Raw genomic sequence first — 16,167 nt, forward strand, 5'->3', positions numbered from 1 at the left:
GATATTACATTTTTTAAATTCTTTGCAGTGGATGTCTTGAACAATGTTCTTACCATAAATAGGTAAACTTTGAGCTTAAACACCGGGAAAGTACAATTTTTCGAGTAGCTATGTCACAATATATTATTGAGAGAAGCCAAGCTGTCCCTCATTCATGTATTGGAGAGATTCGTATTGACTAGACCCAAGGGGAGGGTACTTAGGTATCAGGAAATGTTATGGCTGAACAACTTGGATTACTTTAATTCATATAAGCTTGCGTTTGAAATCCATCAGCGAATAAAACTTTTTGACTTACCTATGCGCTGGTAAAGTTAGAGATTCTGAGAATGGTGGGGCAAGGTGAGTATGGTAAAGATTTCAGGTGAGGAAAAAGGGAGATAGAGATGATACTAGCGGTAGTGATCGTGATGGGGATGGGATATGTGCCATAAAAGTGATGAGAAAAGAATCATGTGGATTACATTAAGGCTGGGAGGGATATTCTCACCAAAGTCATGCAGCCTTCCATTGTTCAGCTTAGCTATTCTTTTCCAGCAATTTTTTTTAATGTTACTTGGATTCAGCGTTGATTGTTGTTTTATGACATCTCTTCTTTTACCTATACAGGCAAGGAATTTTCAGGTAACTTGTTTTGAACATGAGAAATTTCATTCCTGATGTATGCTCGGCTCTTTTGATTTTGGCTTTTGGTTTTGTGTATGATTTGAGTAATAAGGATCAAGCAAGGATTTATACAGCTGAGATACTATAATGTTATTAATGCATGCTTTAAGTCATTTACATTTTTGCCAGGTTTCAATTTAATTCCTAAACGTGACGCTTGATTTACAGGTTATGCTAACTGATTTTGGACTGGCAAAGGAAATTGATGAATCAAGCAGATCATGGTCAATGTGTGGGACAACCGAGTACCTGGCATCGGAAATGTTACTTTCTAAAGGCCATAGCCAGGATGCGGATTGGTGCAGTGTAGAAACAATCCTGTAACTGGACAAGTAAGACCATCTATGGAATGTGATAGGGGTTTAAACCTGGTAATTGAGCTGAGTATTGGTTGGCTCCACATCGGCTGAATTAGTTTAGGAAACGCTCGAGTTTGAGTTCACCGAGATCTCAACTCGAGCTCAAGAGAGGTTTGACTAGCTTTGAAAATATTTTAATCTCTTAATTTTAAAATTGTGATTTTAATCTCATAACTTAATTATATTTATTAATTACCCTCGTAAGATTTTAAGAGAGAGTGTGAGATTTGAGACTTTTAGGATTTATTTATATTTTGTTTAAGTTGAGTATCTTCAAGCTCAAACTCAATTTAAAAGCTGAACTCCAGTGGCCTAAGCTCAAGCTTGGCTTAGACCCCTATCTTGTATGCATATATGTGTAAAATATAGCTTTTATGGTGTCATAGGAAACTGGCAAATTTTTGATCGCTTGTTTGAATTTCGATGATTAGATGAATTCCTTTTTAAAAGCAGCATACTTGTAGAAGTTTATGAACCACCTTTTTCAGGGGTGTTTTCAATTATTTTGCTTGAATTTTTTTCCAATTTTCCTTTGTTAGGAATAATTATAGGATTGCTTACTCATTTCTCAGAGGATTGCCTGTCCTGTTGATGTTTTTGACTGACATTTCTAAATTTGTTGCTGCTCTTTCATTCTGGCAGCCAGCATTTACACATGGACATAGGCAGAAGCTTCAGCAGAAAATTCTCAATGAGAAAGTGCAACTTCTACTGTTTCTCACCAGTGAAGCACATTCGTTGCTCAAAAGAGTAAGAATTCCCCCCGCCCCTCCTTTTCCAATTTTCAAATTGATGACTAAAACATTGGAAATTTTTTTTTTCAGTTGCTGCAAAAGGATCCAACTAGAAGGTTAGGTAGTGGTCCCAGTGGAGGAGATGACATCAAACATCATATATGGTTTCGGTTAATCAACTGGAAGAAATTGGATGCTAGAGAACAGATGCCAAAGTTCAACCCTGATGTGAGTGGAAAATATTTTATTGCGAATTTTGACTGGTGCTGGACGATAATGCCTCTAGATGATTGACCAGCATCTACACCAACAGCAGGTGAGCATTTTCAGGGGTATGCTTCCGTGGACCCTAACTCCTGGCTTTCATCAGATGACAGAAAAGTTCCCAAACAAGGAGAAATAAGAGAAAAATAAGAGATTGATAATGAAGTCAGTCATCTATCTATATTGTGATATTAACTCCTTGTAAGTGGTTTTCTTTCCTTTTCAACCAGTAAAAATATATATAATGTCTATATCATATTTACTCTCTTTAACTTCTCTATTTACAAAAGATCATTGATTTTCATTCTAGGTGTTTGTAAATGCTGTCATTTGTTGTATTTATTGATGCCAATAATCCCAATAGATTTTTAACTGGATAACACTTTTACATATTCATCCCAACCCTTTGTTGTAATTTTGTCATGGTAGTGTTTTTCCAAGAAACCAACAGTTGTTTCTAAGATAGAAAATCTTAAATATCTTGACAGTATGAGGCAAGACAAACAAAAATGAGCTCGAAATTAGATGGAGAAAATTGGTTAAAATGGTTTTCTGGGTAAAGAGGATTTCATTGCAGTTGTACTGACTGGCCTGATCTAAGTTGAATTTGCAGAAGGGTTATGATTTCCTGCAGTGTATTCAAAATATAGGATTCATTGTAGATAGAGCTGTATAAGGGAGCAATTCCACTGTAAATATGATACATTGGGTCTAGCTGAGGCCGTCTAAAGTTGAATGCTGTTAATGATACAGTATACATATCAGATAAAGAGATTATTGGGCATGGCCGAACAATAATGTCTTTCTTGTTAAGCCCTTTTATCTCTTTAGCTAAGCTGGTCATAAATCCTATTTAGCACTATATAAAGAATAGCAGAGAACTCATCTAAAAGAGCAAAGATGCCTCATGGGTGGCATTAATTATGGTACTTAGGGACAGAAAGCGAGAGGGGTGGTTGTTGGATTCCCTCCATCGCTTACTCATGAAGGTGACGCAAAGCAGTGACGTTGAGAGTGACAAGAAGTCAAACGAAGTCATTACATAGTGGATACAAAGGAAGAAAAAAAGCAGTGTAGAAGAATCTTGTTCCGTATTATGTACATGAGTTCACACCCCACTTGGATGCACTTAACTGCGGCAACATACCAGGAAACTTCGAATCAGTTTTACCTTAAACATATCAAGAAAAAGTATTAGTGTGAATACATATATATGTAATCCTAGTTTTTTCTTCCCTGTAAATTAGATTCAAAAGCTTACTTATATACACAGTTCATCGTTCAATCTTCAGTCATCTCATTTTGTTCTAGGAGTGTAGCTTGCATTATACATTTTTAGAGTAGCCATGAGAAGTAAAGATAGAAACTATTCTCTGCTTGATAATTCAATGGAAATGGTGGTGAATATCATCAAACTGTCATCTTATTCCATTGCCAACGTCATTCTTGGAGCTGCCAGACCTTCCACAACTGCCAAAGGTCTCGGACCTACGCAAGGCTTTATTACAGGTGATGATGAACCGCTGCTTCCTCAGTTTCTGGGGAGCCAAAAGTCAGATAACTCATGGACGATGCATGAAGAGAAAAGTGTGGACAGAGAGGCTTCTGAATTCATAAGTTGGGTGCATCAGAAGAACAAAATTTCTTCTGAGACATAAAATCCTTCGGAAGACATACTGCCACCAACACCTCGTGCAGTAATGTAACCAATTATATCTTTGTTATGCATTCAAAATATGATTCTAGTTATGCTGTTTAGTATAAACCACTAAATAAAACAAAATAATTTGCAGTGATTTTTCTTTATTGTTCTTTTTGTTTTGGTAAGTGTACACATTATAATTCCTTGTTGCCTGGAGCTGATGGGGCAGGACATGATAACTGCTCTGTTTCTTTACCATCTAATTAATATTATATTTTTTGTGTCTCCTCCTGTTTACAGATAAATTTTCCTTTGTGATTCAATTCCTGATTAATCTACTCTTCATATAATTTATCATAGAGATATTATACAAACATCACATCTTGATTGGAGATAAGGTTACAGCCACTTGAAGATTCCAAATCCAAAACTAATATCTCTGATAGAACTGTTCTGTTCAGGCAATGCTTTCCTGTCAATTTAGTTCAATCTCAAGAATCAGGGGAATCCATGATCTGCCATGTCGGTACTGGGTGATCTAATAGTTTATATTATCTCTAATTCAAACAATCAAATGATGACACATTAGTTTGTTTATATTTGTTTCTATCCAACCGTCTGTATATGAAATATTACTAAACTAATAAAGATTATATATGAATATGAAGATGAAAATTTGATAGGAAAGGAACAACATTATGAGAATACACATCAAGTATGTATCTATTTGTGTATTCAAAATAGATATACATAATTTTATTACATAATAAGAGTTATAGAAGAAAAAAATGGAGTAAAACAGAATCTTTATTATTCTTATCCCAAATTTCTTTATGTGACGACCACCGGCTTAACAAAAGTGCCAGACTAAATTACTTTCTTTATACTCCATTTTTCAAAAGGAGCATCTTCTAAAGTCTATTACCAGGCATTTTCCTTCCGTGTGAACTAAGTCCATCATCTTGAAGAAGAAATTCTAATTGAAATTTTCTTGTAGACTTGAATTGCAGCCCCATGATGATCTCTATGGAGTCCAGCTGGAATTCTGCAATCACTCCATTTCAAGGAAAAGTTGATAGCCAAGATTGGTTCTTTAATAATATTTTGAAACGGATATGTTGGAGACTAAAATCTCATATTTAATAAATATAATATAAGTTAATGATATATAAGTGCATGAATTAGATTTTAACATAAACCAATTAGTTTTATGTAATATAGATTTCAATTTTCACACTTGTAAATTTAATATATATTTTCAACAGGATATATAGTCTTTTAAAATGAATGAACCCAGTAAATAAAATTTTGCACTGGCTTTGCTTTAATGAAGCAGGTTCCTACAACTTACATGGAAAATCATTTTAGTTGTATCCATTTATTTCTTGGAAGCCAAAAATGCATAGTTTAATGGAGTCAAGCAATCGCTAACTTCTGCTCGTTTTGAAAATTTTGATTATGTTATGGTTGTTGTAAATTGGCATTTTTATTGAAAAGGGTTTCCAATATTTTCTCCATCCTCTTCAGAAGAAATTGTTAAACATCTACAGCTCTAGTTGCCATTCATTTTACATGAAGCTTGAACATGTTGACAGAGAAATTTCTGAGAGGGGATTCTTTTATTTTTTATTGCGTATTCAGAATGTTCCTGCCGGTTTCCCAAGTTGTTTCTGAGAAAAAAAAGCAACTTGAGGATACAGAAATTGAATTTCAAAGACAATCTTCATTTCTCTATCTACGCATCCATCACACCATTCCCATTGGTTACCACCCAAGAAAAAAGAATCCAAATAGGCACACTTGAAGTTGCCCACAGTTTCCACTTTCTTATCTGTCCCCTGTTTCTTCATACTTCTAATTCAACTTGCTATCCTCCACCAAACTTTCCATGGAGTCGGTTGAAGTAAGTTTCCAATCCAATGTAATCAAAATCAAGTGCTCCTTCATTGCTTTTTTAAATAATATTTAGAAAATTATTTACTTCTATAGTGTTGAAAATGACAACCACTTCATCTATAAGACATAACATTTTATATTTTTATATCATTGATATAACAATTCTTTAATAAATATGTCTATTATTATAAAAATAGTGTTGTGGGCATATTAAAATAATATAACTTTGTTAGATATTATACTATTTTGAATGAACTGAGATAAACCGTGTTTTCTTTCTTTAAATTGATTATATTGGATTGAATGTGACATTTTAATTTATTGATTCTTCATCTTTTCTTCTTTATTCATATATAATATTATATGAATATAACTGAATTGCAATTCAGCAGAGTAGGTCCCCTTTAAACGGCCACCATGCAAAGTGGAAGGCCATCAACATAGACATGAAGTAAACACTGATGATTAAACCACAAATCTAAAACTTTTCAACCTCTCTTTGTTAACCTTTCCCATCTGATGGAATGGGACTGGCTTAGCCCACATTCAATTTATCAGCCGCAATCCTCAGTATTTTAAATTAGCCCTATTTTTGAACAGAAATCAATAATATCGTCATAAAAAAAAAGGTGCTGCTTTTTTTTTTTTTTAAGAAATTTCATTTATTTATCATCTACCAGAGAAATGTCTTATCAACTGTGCTCAAATCAAAGCTGATTTTCATGTAAATTGCATTTCCACACGAAAAAAAATTGCTACCCAACAGAAGCCCTTCCTATGGAGGAAGGCCTTTCACTGTAGAAGTTGCCCACCTGCAGGAGATAACAAACAAGCCCTATCAAACTGACATGACAGCACCCTCTGCCTGTCTAATTAAAGGCCAATGGAGCCATACATCCAAACCCACCACACAAATGACAAGTCACTTTGCACCTTATATAAAGGCCTAAGATAAGGCAGCCTCTGCATGCCCCATACCACCAGTCACTAAAAAGACCATATCTATCCAAATCCGTGAATGAGGACCATATTCAATTGCACATTCATTCCCAAATTCAATCACAGAAAAAAAGACGAAGAAAAATATGCTTCCCCTGCCACTAACATCCAACTTGATATTTTTTCCCTCCTAAAGCTATCAACACCACTAGATCTACCAAGATCATTAATGCAAAGAGAATATAAGTTTTAAGAATTGAAGATAATTCCATCATAAAACCAACACCACAATAACAGGAAATCATAGTCATTTATCATACTCTGTACAAAAACAAAGGATCAATAACACTCACCTAATTATCTTATCATCATCATCATCACCCTTGATTACCCACCTTCCTTCTAACTCAAATTTCCCTTCTCAAGCAACCCTGATCATGTTATTGTTATCCCCATTTCTTAAGGTGGGCATCGCCTGAAAAGCTGAATGCCTTGATGATGATTCCCTTTGACCCGATGGCAAGGACAGCCTCAGGGACAATGGAGATGGGTCCATCGTTAGATTCAAATTCAAGTTAAGATCGGACATTGTTACAGCCTGAGGAGCTGGAACTACAGGAATTGGACGGACCAGGTTCGTCCCCATTATGTTTGATTGATTGAGTCGTCCTACTGTCAGATTTTCCACCGGATTCTCAATCGTTACTGGTAAAACTACATGCACAGGAGGAGGCATCATGGCAAAGTTGTTTGTTTCAAGGTGTTGCACAGTCTCCGATGGATTGTTGCCTTGCTGATCAACTTGTTCATCGTCAATTGAAATATCAGCCACCTGAAGATTCAATCAAGAATATAAATTTTTGGTTATTTTAAGATCTATAATTTGTACTTATTTGACTAAAATCCAATAAAATATATTTTTTTCTTATAGATTGAATTGATTTATCTGAGTCAACTTATTCAGATTCAACTTCATTATATCATAGATTTTCATTGTTTGAATCTGTAGTGATTACCGATTCTGTAGTGATATCAAAGAGGCTAGATCGGCGGCGTCGACGGTTGAGATTGCTCCGGCGAAGAAAGTACTTCTGAGCATGACTAGCCACCTGTGTTGGTGTTCTTGTCTTAACGAAGTTTCTAGAGATTCCTCTCCAATCTCCTCTCCCTACTTTCTGTAACCCCAACAAGAACAGCTTATGCTCTTCCTCCGTCCACGGCACTCCTAATAATTTTCAATTAAATTAAAAAAAAATCAAAAACAAAATTGTAAATAAACAAACAGAGATCTGAATCCAACCTCGTTTCCGCTCACGACTGGCTCTAGAGTTCGGAACGGCGTCGTCGGCAGAGGCATAACCAGCAGCCGCCACGTCATCCTTATTGTTACCGTTGTTTTCGTGAGGCTGTACGTACTGAGACAAGTTATTCATGCTCACACTCTTCCTCATGGAGTCCACCACCACTCTCACACCGAAAAGCATAATCTCGCCGCCGTCTTTGAGGGCGGAGCCACTGGTATCCGACATCGTACGACGACTGAAAATAAAAAAACAAATAACACAGCACAAGTGGAAGAAAAAAAGTGAAAAGCAGTACTATAGAGCGTGATGTGAAGAGCTGTAACTTGTATTTATAGATGAGATGGGCTAATCAGAAAGCACATGCAATTGCATTTCTGAGAGAGAAAAATAATTTCTTGAATTAGGTCAACCCAGCTTGTCGTATCAACTTGACTTAAAAAATTAATTAATAAATTTAATTATTAATTAAGCAACTAAACCAATCTTTACGAAAAGCGATTAACTCAACGTGCGGTTCATTATCATTTACAGAAACTTATTTATCTCATGAAAGCATCGGCAGCGCACACAGTTGGCTTCATGAGAAGATATTTTAAATCTGTAATGGGTCCTTCTTGTTCAATCACCTTTCATGGTGATGGTGGGGTGCATCTGGAAGATAAGCCAAGATAAGGTTTTTGTGGGTGCCACCATCTTCTCTCTTTCCTTAACCCATTTTTATGAAAAAGATGCTTCGACATTTTTTAATCCTCTTTCTCCCATTCTTTGCAAATTGCAGTCTCTGTCAAAGTGTTAAAGCTACCTAATTAATATTATTAAAAATAAAAGATGGGTTTCAGTGCAGAATGTGAATTGAGATTAGAGATGGATTAATACTAATTAAAATAGTCTTCAGAAGAAAAGGGATTAACAGATGCAAGGTTTTCTCTGTTCAAAGCTTTTCACCTTGCTTTTGCATTGAGGCATGTGATCTTAATTCTCTTTTTCATATCCAATCAATCCAGAATATCTTCAATACCTAGCACATTTCCTTAGTGTTAGAGTAATTCAGGTGTTGATACAGCTGGGAAAGGAGGCCATGAAAGGTCCCAATGAGCTTACTTTCTCTTTTGACAAGTAATAAAAGTCCTTGTACATATTTCATGGGTAATAAATTGATGAATTAATATTTAACATTTTCAAAGGCTTCTAGTGATCAATCTGTTGATAGAAAAACCTTTTTGGAATTTGATTAGTAATCCACATGGGCAATTAACCAAATCCCATCACATTACCAAAAGAAATTTCCCAATATATGAATAGGGAACCATCGCAAGTGTGCGATGTCTAAGTACTGGGGAAGGATTGGTGCTTGTCTTGGATAAGAAAACAAGAAACTAAAGTGGGTAAGCACATCATGGCTTGCCTGCCTTTCAACATAATTGTTCAATAATCTTTGCTAAATATGTTAAAATCTTATCTCTGTTATGAAAGAGGCATGGCTTCTAGTTTTGAGTAAAATGGCTACTTCATTAGTGGCCCATGGCTCATATAATTGTAGGTTTTCTCCCATTTTGGTTGACAAAAAATATTTGGTTTTGATTTTGTTTGAGAGCAGAGGCCCACACGAAATGAATTTCATTATTCTTTCATGTGGTTGAAATTCTAAAGCTCTCTGTCTCAACATGCTTCAAACATATCACTGTCAAGAGGATTTCATTGAGACTCCGTGAAGATCCTATTCAGCTAGAATTTGAGACCTTTGACTAAGAAATATAATGTAAATTTACTTGTAAATGAGGAGAACCTACCGCTGCAAAATCAAATTACCTCTTTTCATAATCAAAACTCTCCCTGCCGTGAATCAAGGAATCAGAATTGCTTTAACCAGTAAGCAATACTGCCCTGAGTTTCAACACTGCAATTTTTTTACCTGCCTCTAGCTTTGCCTGAGCTGATATCAAACTTGTCACGACCATAGTTTTTTTGTTTTTTTGTTTTTTTTCACTCCATGAAAACATCAACCAGTATAACAGCATAATTATCCTCAACTCTTCTCTTTCTTTCAAGCTAAGTGGGAGACACAGATCTTCTGAGCATTGAAATTGATGAATGGATTTTGTATATCTATTTATGCTGTGCTTGTCATAAGCTCTGTTCTTGTATTTCTTGTTTCAGAAGCAGAAGTATCATGATGATTATTCTTTACATCTGTTGCATATGTTTTTGTTTTGGGTGGAGAAAAGGGTGAGTTACTTAAAAGTGATTATGTTATTCTTCTTAGACCCATCTGAAGATGATCTATGCCTGGAAGAATTCGCTTGAGTTGAGACCGCGGGCAGATAATTCTCCCTTTATTCCATCCAGGGAAATTAAATAAAGGTGATACATCCTGCAGGAATGTGTATGCAGCCTTTGCTATGGGATAATGTGGCATGACTGAGTTTCTCTCCATGTATCCCCGTCTGATCAACAGAAGGTGTAACATCATTAGTGAAAACTTAAAAATTAGACAATTATGTCAGTCTAATGAATTGTCAGCATATGCAAGAGATACAATGATCAATATCCCTTCAAGGACATACTTGGCTTGGAACTATAGGCTCTAGTATTCTATACATGAAGTTAACATTCATATCTCAACTCAGTCATCTTCTAACCTAACAGTTTTCAACTACATGGGTCTACACCAGGTTCACTAATCACACAATCAGTTCAGAATTAAGCCTGTAGATTTTCCTCTAAGCACAATCCAAATTCGTCAGCTTTCTGCCAAACAAGGGTGAATAATATAGGTCCACATATAGAACTACAAATTTTAGTGGCCAGCCTATTGCCCAATTGCCGAATTTGACTTTCAGGTGGATAAGGTTCAATATTTGGCCTACTGAGCTGGATTGGGTTGTATCATACTAAGGTCCACAGATTCTTGCCCAGCACATGTTATGTAACATATCAGAAACAACCTTGGGTCCAACCTTGATTTATTTCACACATACAATTAAATTAATAAAACTATACGTACTCACTTTGAATATACAAATAGGTACACACTTATATGTGTCACAATGTGATTAGATGATCTTGAATTAATGATAAAATAACAACTAATCACATAATGACATATATATGTATACCCATTTATGTACTCAAAATGGATATGTATAGTATTACTCTAATTCGATATGCTAAATGAAGAAGCAAAGGTATTAAAGACTATTCATCCAAGAGTGAAGAACAACAATGAATATATAGCAGCAGTTAGGACAAATGATGTGATAAGAAGTTAACAAGGACAAAAGAGGCTGAAAAGGCCGTGGCTTAACAAAGTCAAAAATTCAGAGATAACATGGCCCTAACATAACTACAACAAAGAAAAGGTCACAGGGACTTTCAACTGTTGCCTGACAGAGTTGGGCTGGGCAAACATGACTCAGACAAGCCAATCTAGCATTCTCTCCTTCAAAGAGGATAAAACATAAATCATGATAGCTTCAAGGAAAAAAGTACTTACACTACAACAACAGTTGCAAGTTGAGGCAGATCCTCACCATTTACGAACATCTCATACATATTGTTGAGCCAAACTGATATTGCTGTATATGCACAGCCTTCCCACATTCTGTAAAACAATCAACTTAAAAATTAAAAAGAAATTACTATAATAATCCAAAAGAAAATTACCTGAGAAGTAATTTTGCATTATACCTGTGAACATCCACAGACCAAACAAGTCTGTAGCTTCAAGGAGCACTTTTGCAGCCCGTTCTCTCTGACCGAGCCACCAAAGTGCTTCTGAAAGTGAATTGTAGAACCTCATTCCCAAACCGGACCCTTCAGAGTAAAGTTTGTCAAAGACATACTCTACCATCTGCCAGTTTGACTCATTATCATATTCTCCTTTTATCATCTGCCCGGTTACTTGGTGGATATTTGACACTCTATTTGTGCACATCTCATCAAGTAATTCATAGGCATCATCCCACCTAAATTGAGTTAAAGGGATCAGATATATAGCCAAAAAGGAAAAAGGCTGAAACAGCTTCTGTGACATATATAAATTACTTGAAAAAATTTAATGTCACAAGTTAATAAAAACTAAAACGCGTAACTTCTGCTTCCCTGGCAATTACAAATTAATCACAGTTGGGCTAGTTCAAAGATGTTATATGCAAATCAATAATTATTTAGCAGATATTTGTTTGCCAAATAACACTCATATCTCCCTTAATCATTTTTTTTTTTCCAAATTTTGAGCATCACATCCATATACAATATACATGGTTCTGTGCTATCCATGACTCAAATTCAGTGCACTTCAAGGCAATTTAACAAGATAGAAAGACTTCTGCTGACAATGACGGCCAGAACATGAACAAAAATGCTTATCTAAAACAGCAAGAAGTTGAACAAATTAAAGACCTGCTGAAAATGTATAAGGCACGGAGAAAAACATATTAAGCAGTTGACAGAAAGTTGAAATTCCACATCCTGGGGCCTAAAATCTCCAAGCAAATATTTGGTATTTTCTATGCAATAACACCACAATATTTGCTGAGCATATAATGTTTTAAAAGAAAACATATCACAAGATGTATTACTCTTGAAAGTTAATTTTTATGAAAGTACAACAGGGTAGCAAGAGCAATATCTTCTCATGCAACCTCTCGCCAAAAAAGACTTCCAAATACTATTTCATTAATAACAAGCTCAAAAGGATTAAGTTGACAACTTTTAAATTTTATATGAGAAAGCAAATACCTGTGCTTCCAAGTGTACATTTCAGTCACCAGCCATAATCCTTTTTTTTTATAAGTTTGAAGAAAGTACATAAATTAAATTTCTGACAAGCCATAAAGAAAAGAATTTATCATGCTGAATGCATGTTCATGGTTACCATTCACATAGACTTGTCATTGGGCATTAGCAACTTAATTAACTTCTGGATGAACAATGCGTTAATTTGTATTCTGAGATGAATTAGGATAGCCTGTATCTAAAATTCAATCGCTACATAACAGGATTCCTCATATTCAAGTTCTTCACACATTCATGATCTTGAAAGAGAATAAATGCAATTATTGAGACATCTACCCTTCATGAATGAATAAACCAAGCGAACACTGACCTCTTACTCTTTGCATAAACAGCCAGCATTATACAGTAGCACATAACATTTGGCAATATCCTGGAAGCTTTAATTTCCTGGAATTGTTCCCTACTCTCATCAACAAGGCCTGCAAAGCAATAAACACTTAAAACTGCCTCAAGGGTCCTCTCATCAGAATCACATCTCACCTTTTCCATCTCAACATATGCTTTTATAGCTTCCTCAAACTGGCCTCCTTGCCTAAAAGCTTCAATCACAGCATTGAAGGAACCCCGATTCCTTGAAACACCAGCCTCACCCATTCTTGACAAAATTGCCTCACACTCTTTGTACTGCCCACCTCTTGCAAAGGTATGCAGCAGTGAATTGAAAGTTTCAACAGTTGGCTTGCTCTGCATTTCATTCATTGTGTTAAAAGCAACAAGCACTTCCTCGTACAATGCAGCCTGCCCATATGCTTCAATAACACCAGTGTATGCCTTGGAACTTGGTACTATCCCTCTCTCATTCATGTAAAGTAAAATCTTCTTAGCATCCTCTTGTAGCCCTCCGTTCCCACAAGCAAAAATCAGACCCTCGTAAGTCTCCATATTTGGTTCAACATTCTCCTCCACCATATCTTGAAACAAAGTTACAACCTCCTTAAAATACCCACCTTCTCCAAAAACTTGTATCAAAATATTATAAGTAGTTGCATTTGGCTCGGTTTTACTCGCTTTCATCTCAAGGAAAAGCTCCCTCACATCATCATACCTTCCATTCCTTCCATACAAATTCAACAAAATACTATAAGTTGCAGAATTTGCAGAACAACCTGCAGCCTGCATCTGCCTAAAAACTCCCATGGCCTCCTTTATTGACCCAATTTTTGCATGCGCCTCCAATAACACATTATATGAGGTTACATCTGGTAAATTCCCTCCTAGCTCCATCTCCCCAAGAAGCTCTGAAACTTTTTCTAATTTCCCCAATTTCCCAAACGTCTCAACAAGATAACTATATGTCGTTAAATCAGGTAACACCTTAAATCAGGTAACACCCCACCTTCATTCATTGTCCTGAAAACCATCTCCGCCTCATCACCTAAACCTCTAGCACCACAAGCACTTAACAGTGTATTATAAGTCACAATATCAGGCTGTATTCCTTCATGTCTCATTTCCGCAAATAATCCTAACAAGCCCTCCCAATCTAATCCCCCTCTCGCACATGCATTAATCACAGTATTATAAGTCAAAATATAAGGCATGATTTTTTCTCTTTTCATTCTCTCCAAGAGTTCAAGAGATATTTCATACTGACCGTGACGTCCGTACGCATTAATCAACGCTGTGTATGAGAAAACACTTCTTGGCACGCTTTGACTAGGCATTTCCTCGAAAATCTCAGCCGATTTCTCAAGCAAATTCTCGCGCCCTAACAAACTTATCATTATCGTGTAAATTTGTTCGTTCGGTTTGCACCAGATCTGTCTCTGCATATATTTAAACAAACGAAGAGAGCGTTGCCAGTCTCCACGTTGAGCGAATTCCTTGAAGACCAAAGCGAAGTCGTTTAGGGACAGCTTGTTTTTTAATACGTCGAGGCATCGTGCGATACTGCCACGAGGCGGAAGGGAGCTAAGCTTGTTGATTAGGGTTTCGACGTCGTAGCTATACTTCCCTTTCTCAACGACGACAGAGGGATTGCCAAGGACCAGCGCTTTCGGCTTGGCTCGGACTTTCACGGCGACTGAAGAGAAACTCCGGTATCCAAGGAGGAATATTCGGTGCCCGTATAAGAGTTCTTTGTCTCCGGAGAGGAATCTCCGTTGAAGGGGGAAATCAGATAGGTAAGGCTTCAAATCTGGTTTCAGAAGCGAAGAATTGGGTATCGAGAGGATCATCGCGGTGAAATAAGTTGCATGAGCTTCGAGAAAATAAGGGAAATGAATTTTTGGGGTGGATTGCTGAGATTTTCAAGGGAACGGAAAGTTGCAGGGAGGAAGAGAGTTGAACTTGAATTGAAGCAGCTTTTGAAGAAAGACACGTGGAGTTTCTGTGGATAACAGGAAAGGAAATTGTAACAGGGTTTAAGGACCCTGATCCGATCCGAGACCCGATGTTGCCCTTTTTTTGGCGGTAAATGATTTTTAAACGACGGCTGCGTATAATGTTTGTTTATGGCGATGCTTGTAACTTTCTCAAACCTTTTCAAGTTAAAACCAATTCAAATTTAAAGATTATAATCTTTTTTGTTTAATCTTAATATGACTCAAGTTGGAATTTATAAATTGAGTTTATATTTATTTAAATTTTATTTAAATTTAAATCGATTTAGATCAAATTATTTTTTAATCAAATTTAAAATTCAATTTATTGATCTCGAATTGATTCTTTTATATTTAAATCAATTTTAAATTAACTTTCATCTGAATTTGATTCTAATTGAATTTGACAATAAGAGGATGATTCATATGTAGAGATAACAATAAATCAAATAAGGGATGAACATTCTAATCTCTATTCTCATCCCAAACTTTTCTCTGTCCCTTCTCTGTAGGAAAAATTTTTTCTTTCTTCTTCTCTCGATCCCAAGAGAAAAGTTATTCTCTTTCCCCTTCCATCTTAGCTACAAATATAGTGGAATATTTATTAATTACAATGGTACATTTAAAATAATTTAAATATTTGAATAAAAATTTAATATTTCAGATTTCAGAGAACAGATAAACCAAAGAGGAGTCAAGTCAAAATATATTTATTCACTTTTCTGTTTTATTATTGATCAATCTTGTCCACATCTTTATTTTTAATGAAAAATCATTCCTCTATCCAGAAAGACGAAGGCCAATGACCAAATTTAGAGTCTTATATTACATCCCTATTCATAAATCCTTGCTTCTCATGCCAATCGTATATTCTTACATGCTATATGTTGGGACATTACTCATTAATTCATAATATTTCGATTTATTTTGATATTGTTATACACAAAATGGCTTCCCACCATGAGAACACTTGACATGGATAAGTCTCTATATATGACTTTTGAGGTAAAAAGTTTTATGTACATTTCCAGTTTGCCTCTCTATTCTTATTATGTTTAATCTTTTTCAGCTCTTATTTTTGTTCATATAAATTTTTCTGCACATATTGTTTATTATATTTACAACAGATATCTGAGTATTAATGTTTTTAATTATTTATAGTTAGCTGGTATGACATTTGAGTGGATTCTGTTATAACAGTGACGTTGACATCTCAAAGCCCCAACCACCGTTTTCACATGGTTT

The 16,167-nt window shown here is 35.7% G+C and overlaps 2 protein-coding genes and 1 pseudogene across 2 annotated transcripts; 1 reads left to right on the forward strand and 2 right to left on the reverse strand.

Moving 5' to 3' along the window:
- Positions 1 to 1,029: 1,029 nt before the first annotated feature.
- LOC123210628 (serine/threonine-protein kinase AtPK2/AtPK19-like) lies at positions 1,030 to 3,827 on the forward strand. The gene is made up of 3 exons (XM_044629100.1): positions 1,030 to 1,775; positions 1,850 to 1,987; positions 2,073 to 3,827. The coding sequence occupies exons 1-3, from the start codon at positions 1,617 to 1,619 to the stop codon at positions 2,160 to 2,162; spliced, it is 387 nt and encodes a 128-aa protein (XP_044485035.1). The 5' UTR covers positions 1,030 to 1,616; the 3' UTR covers positions 2,163 to 3,827.
- A 2,964-nt stretch (positions 3,828 to 6,791) lies between these two features.
- Positions 6,792 to 8,268, reverse strand: LOC123210627 (transcription factor MYB1R1-like). Its single transcript, XM_044629099.1, has 3 exons — positions 7,801 to 8,268; positions 7,517 to 7,725; positions 6,792 to 7,332 (listed from the first exon to the last, which is right to left on the reverse strand). The coding sequence occupies exons 1-3, from the start codon at positions 8,027 to 8,029 to the stop codon at positions 6,922 to 6,924; spliced, it is 849 nt and encodes a 282-aa protein (XP_044485034.1). The 5' UTR covers positions 8,030 to 8,268; the 3' UTR covers positions 6,792 to 6,921.
- Positions 8,269 to 9,480: 1,212 nt separating this feature from the next.
- Positions 9,481 to 14,952, reverse strand: LOC123210625 (annotated as a pseudogene).
- Positions 14,953 to 16,167: the final 1,215 nt, after the last annotated feature.

This window comes from Mangifera indica, chromosome 3 (genome assembly GCF_011075055.1).
Source record: "Mangifera indica cultivar Alphonso chromosome 3, CATAS_Mindica_2.1, whole genome shotgun sequence".
Taxonomy (NCBI): domain Eukaryota; kingdom Viridiplantae; phylum Streptophyta; class Magnoliopsida; order Sapindales; family Anacardiaceae; genus Mangifera; species Mangifera indica.

What these genes read in the sequence shown, in the direction of transcription:
- LOC123210628 (XM_044629100.1), top strand. Translation starts at nt 1,617, where the DNA reads ATGTTTTTGACTGACATTTCTAAATTTGTTGCTGCTCTTTCATTCTGG. An exon ending in CACATTCGTTGCTCAAAAGA is followed by an intron (nt 1,776 to 1,849) that starts GTAAGAATTCCC and finishes TTTTTTTTTCAG; the next exon opens with TTGCTGCAAAAGGATCCAAC. An exon ending in TGCCAAAGTTCAACCCTGAT is followed by an intron (nt 1,988 to 2,072) that starts GTGAGTGGAAAA and finishes CTACACCAACAG; the next exon opens with CAGGTGAGCATTTTCAGGGG.
- LOC123210627 (XM_044629099.1), bottom strand. Translation starts at nt 8,029, where the DNA reads ATGTCGGATACCAGTGGCTCCGCCCTCAAAGACGGCGGCGAGATTATG. An exon ending in CAGTCGTGAGCGGAAACGAG is followed by an intron (nt 7,726 to 7,800) that starts GTTGGATTCAGA and finishes GAAAATTATTAG; the next exon opens with GAGTGCCGTGGACGGAGGAA. An exon ending in TTGATATCACTACAGAATCG is followed by an intron (nt 7,333 to 7,516) that starts GTAATCACTACA and finishes TTGAATCTTCAG; the next exon opens with GTGGCTGATATTTCAATTGA.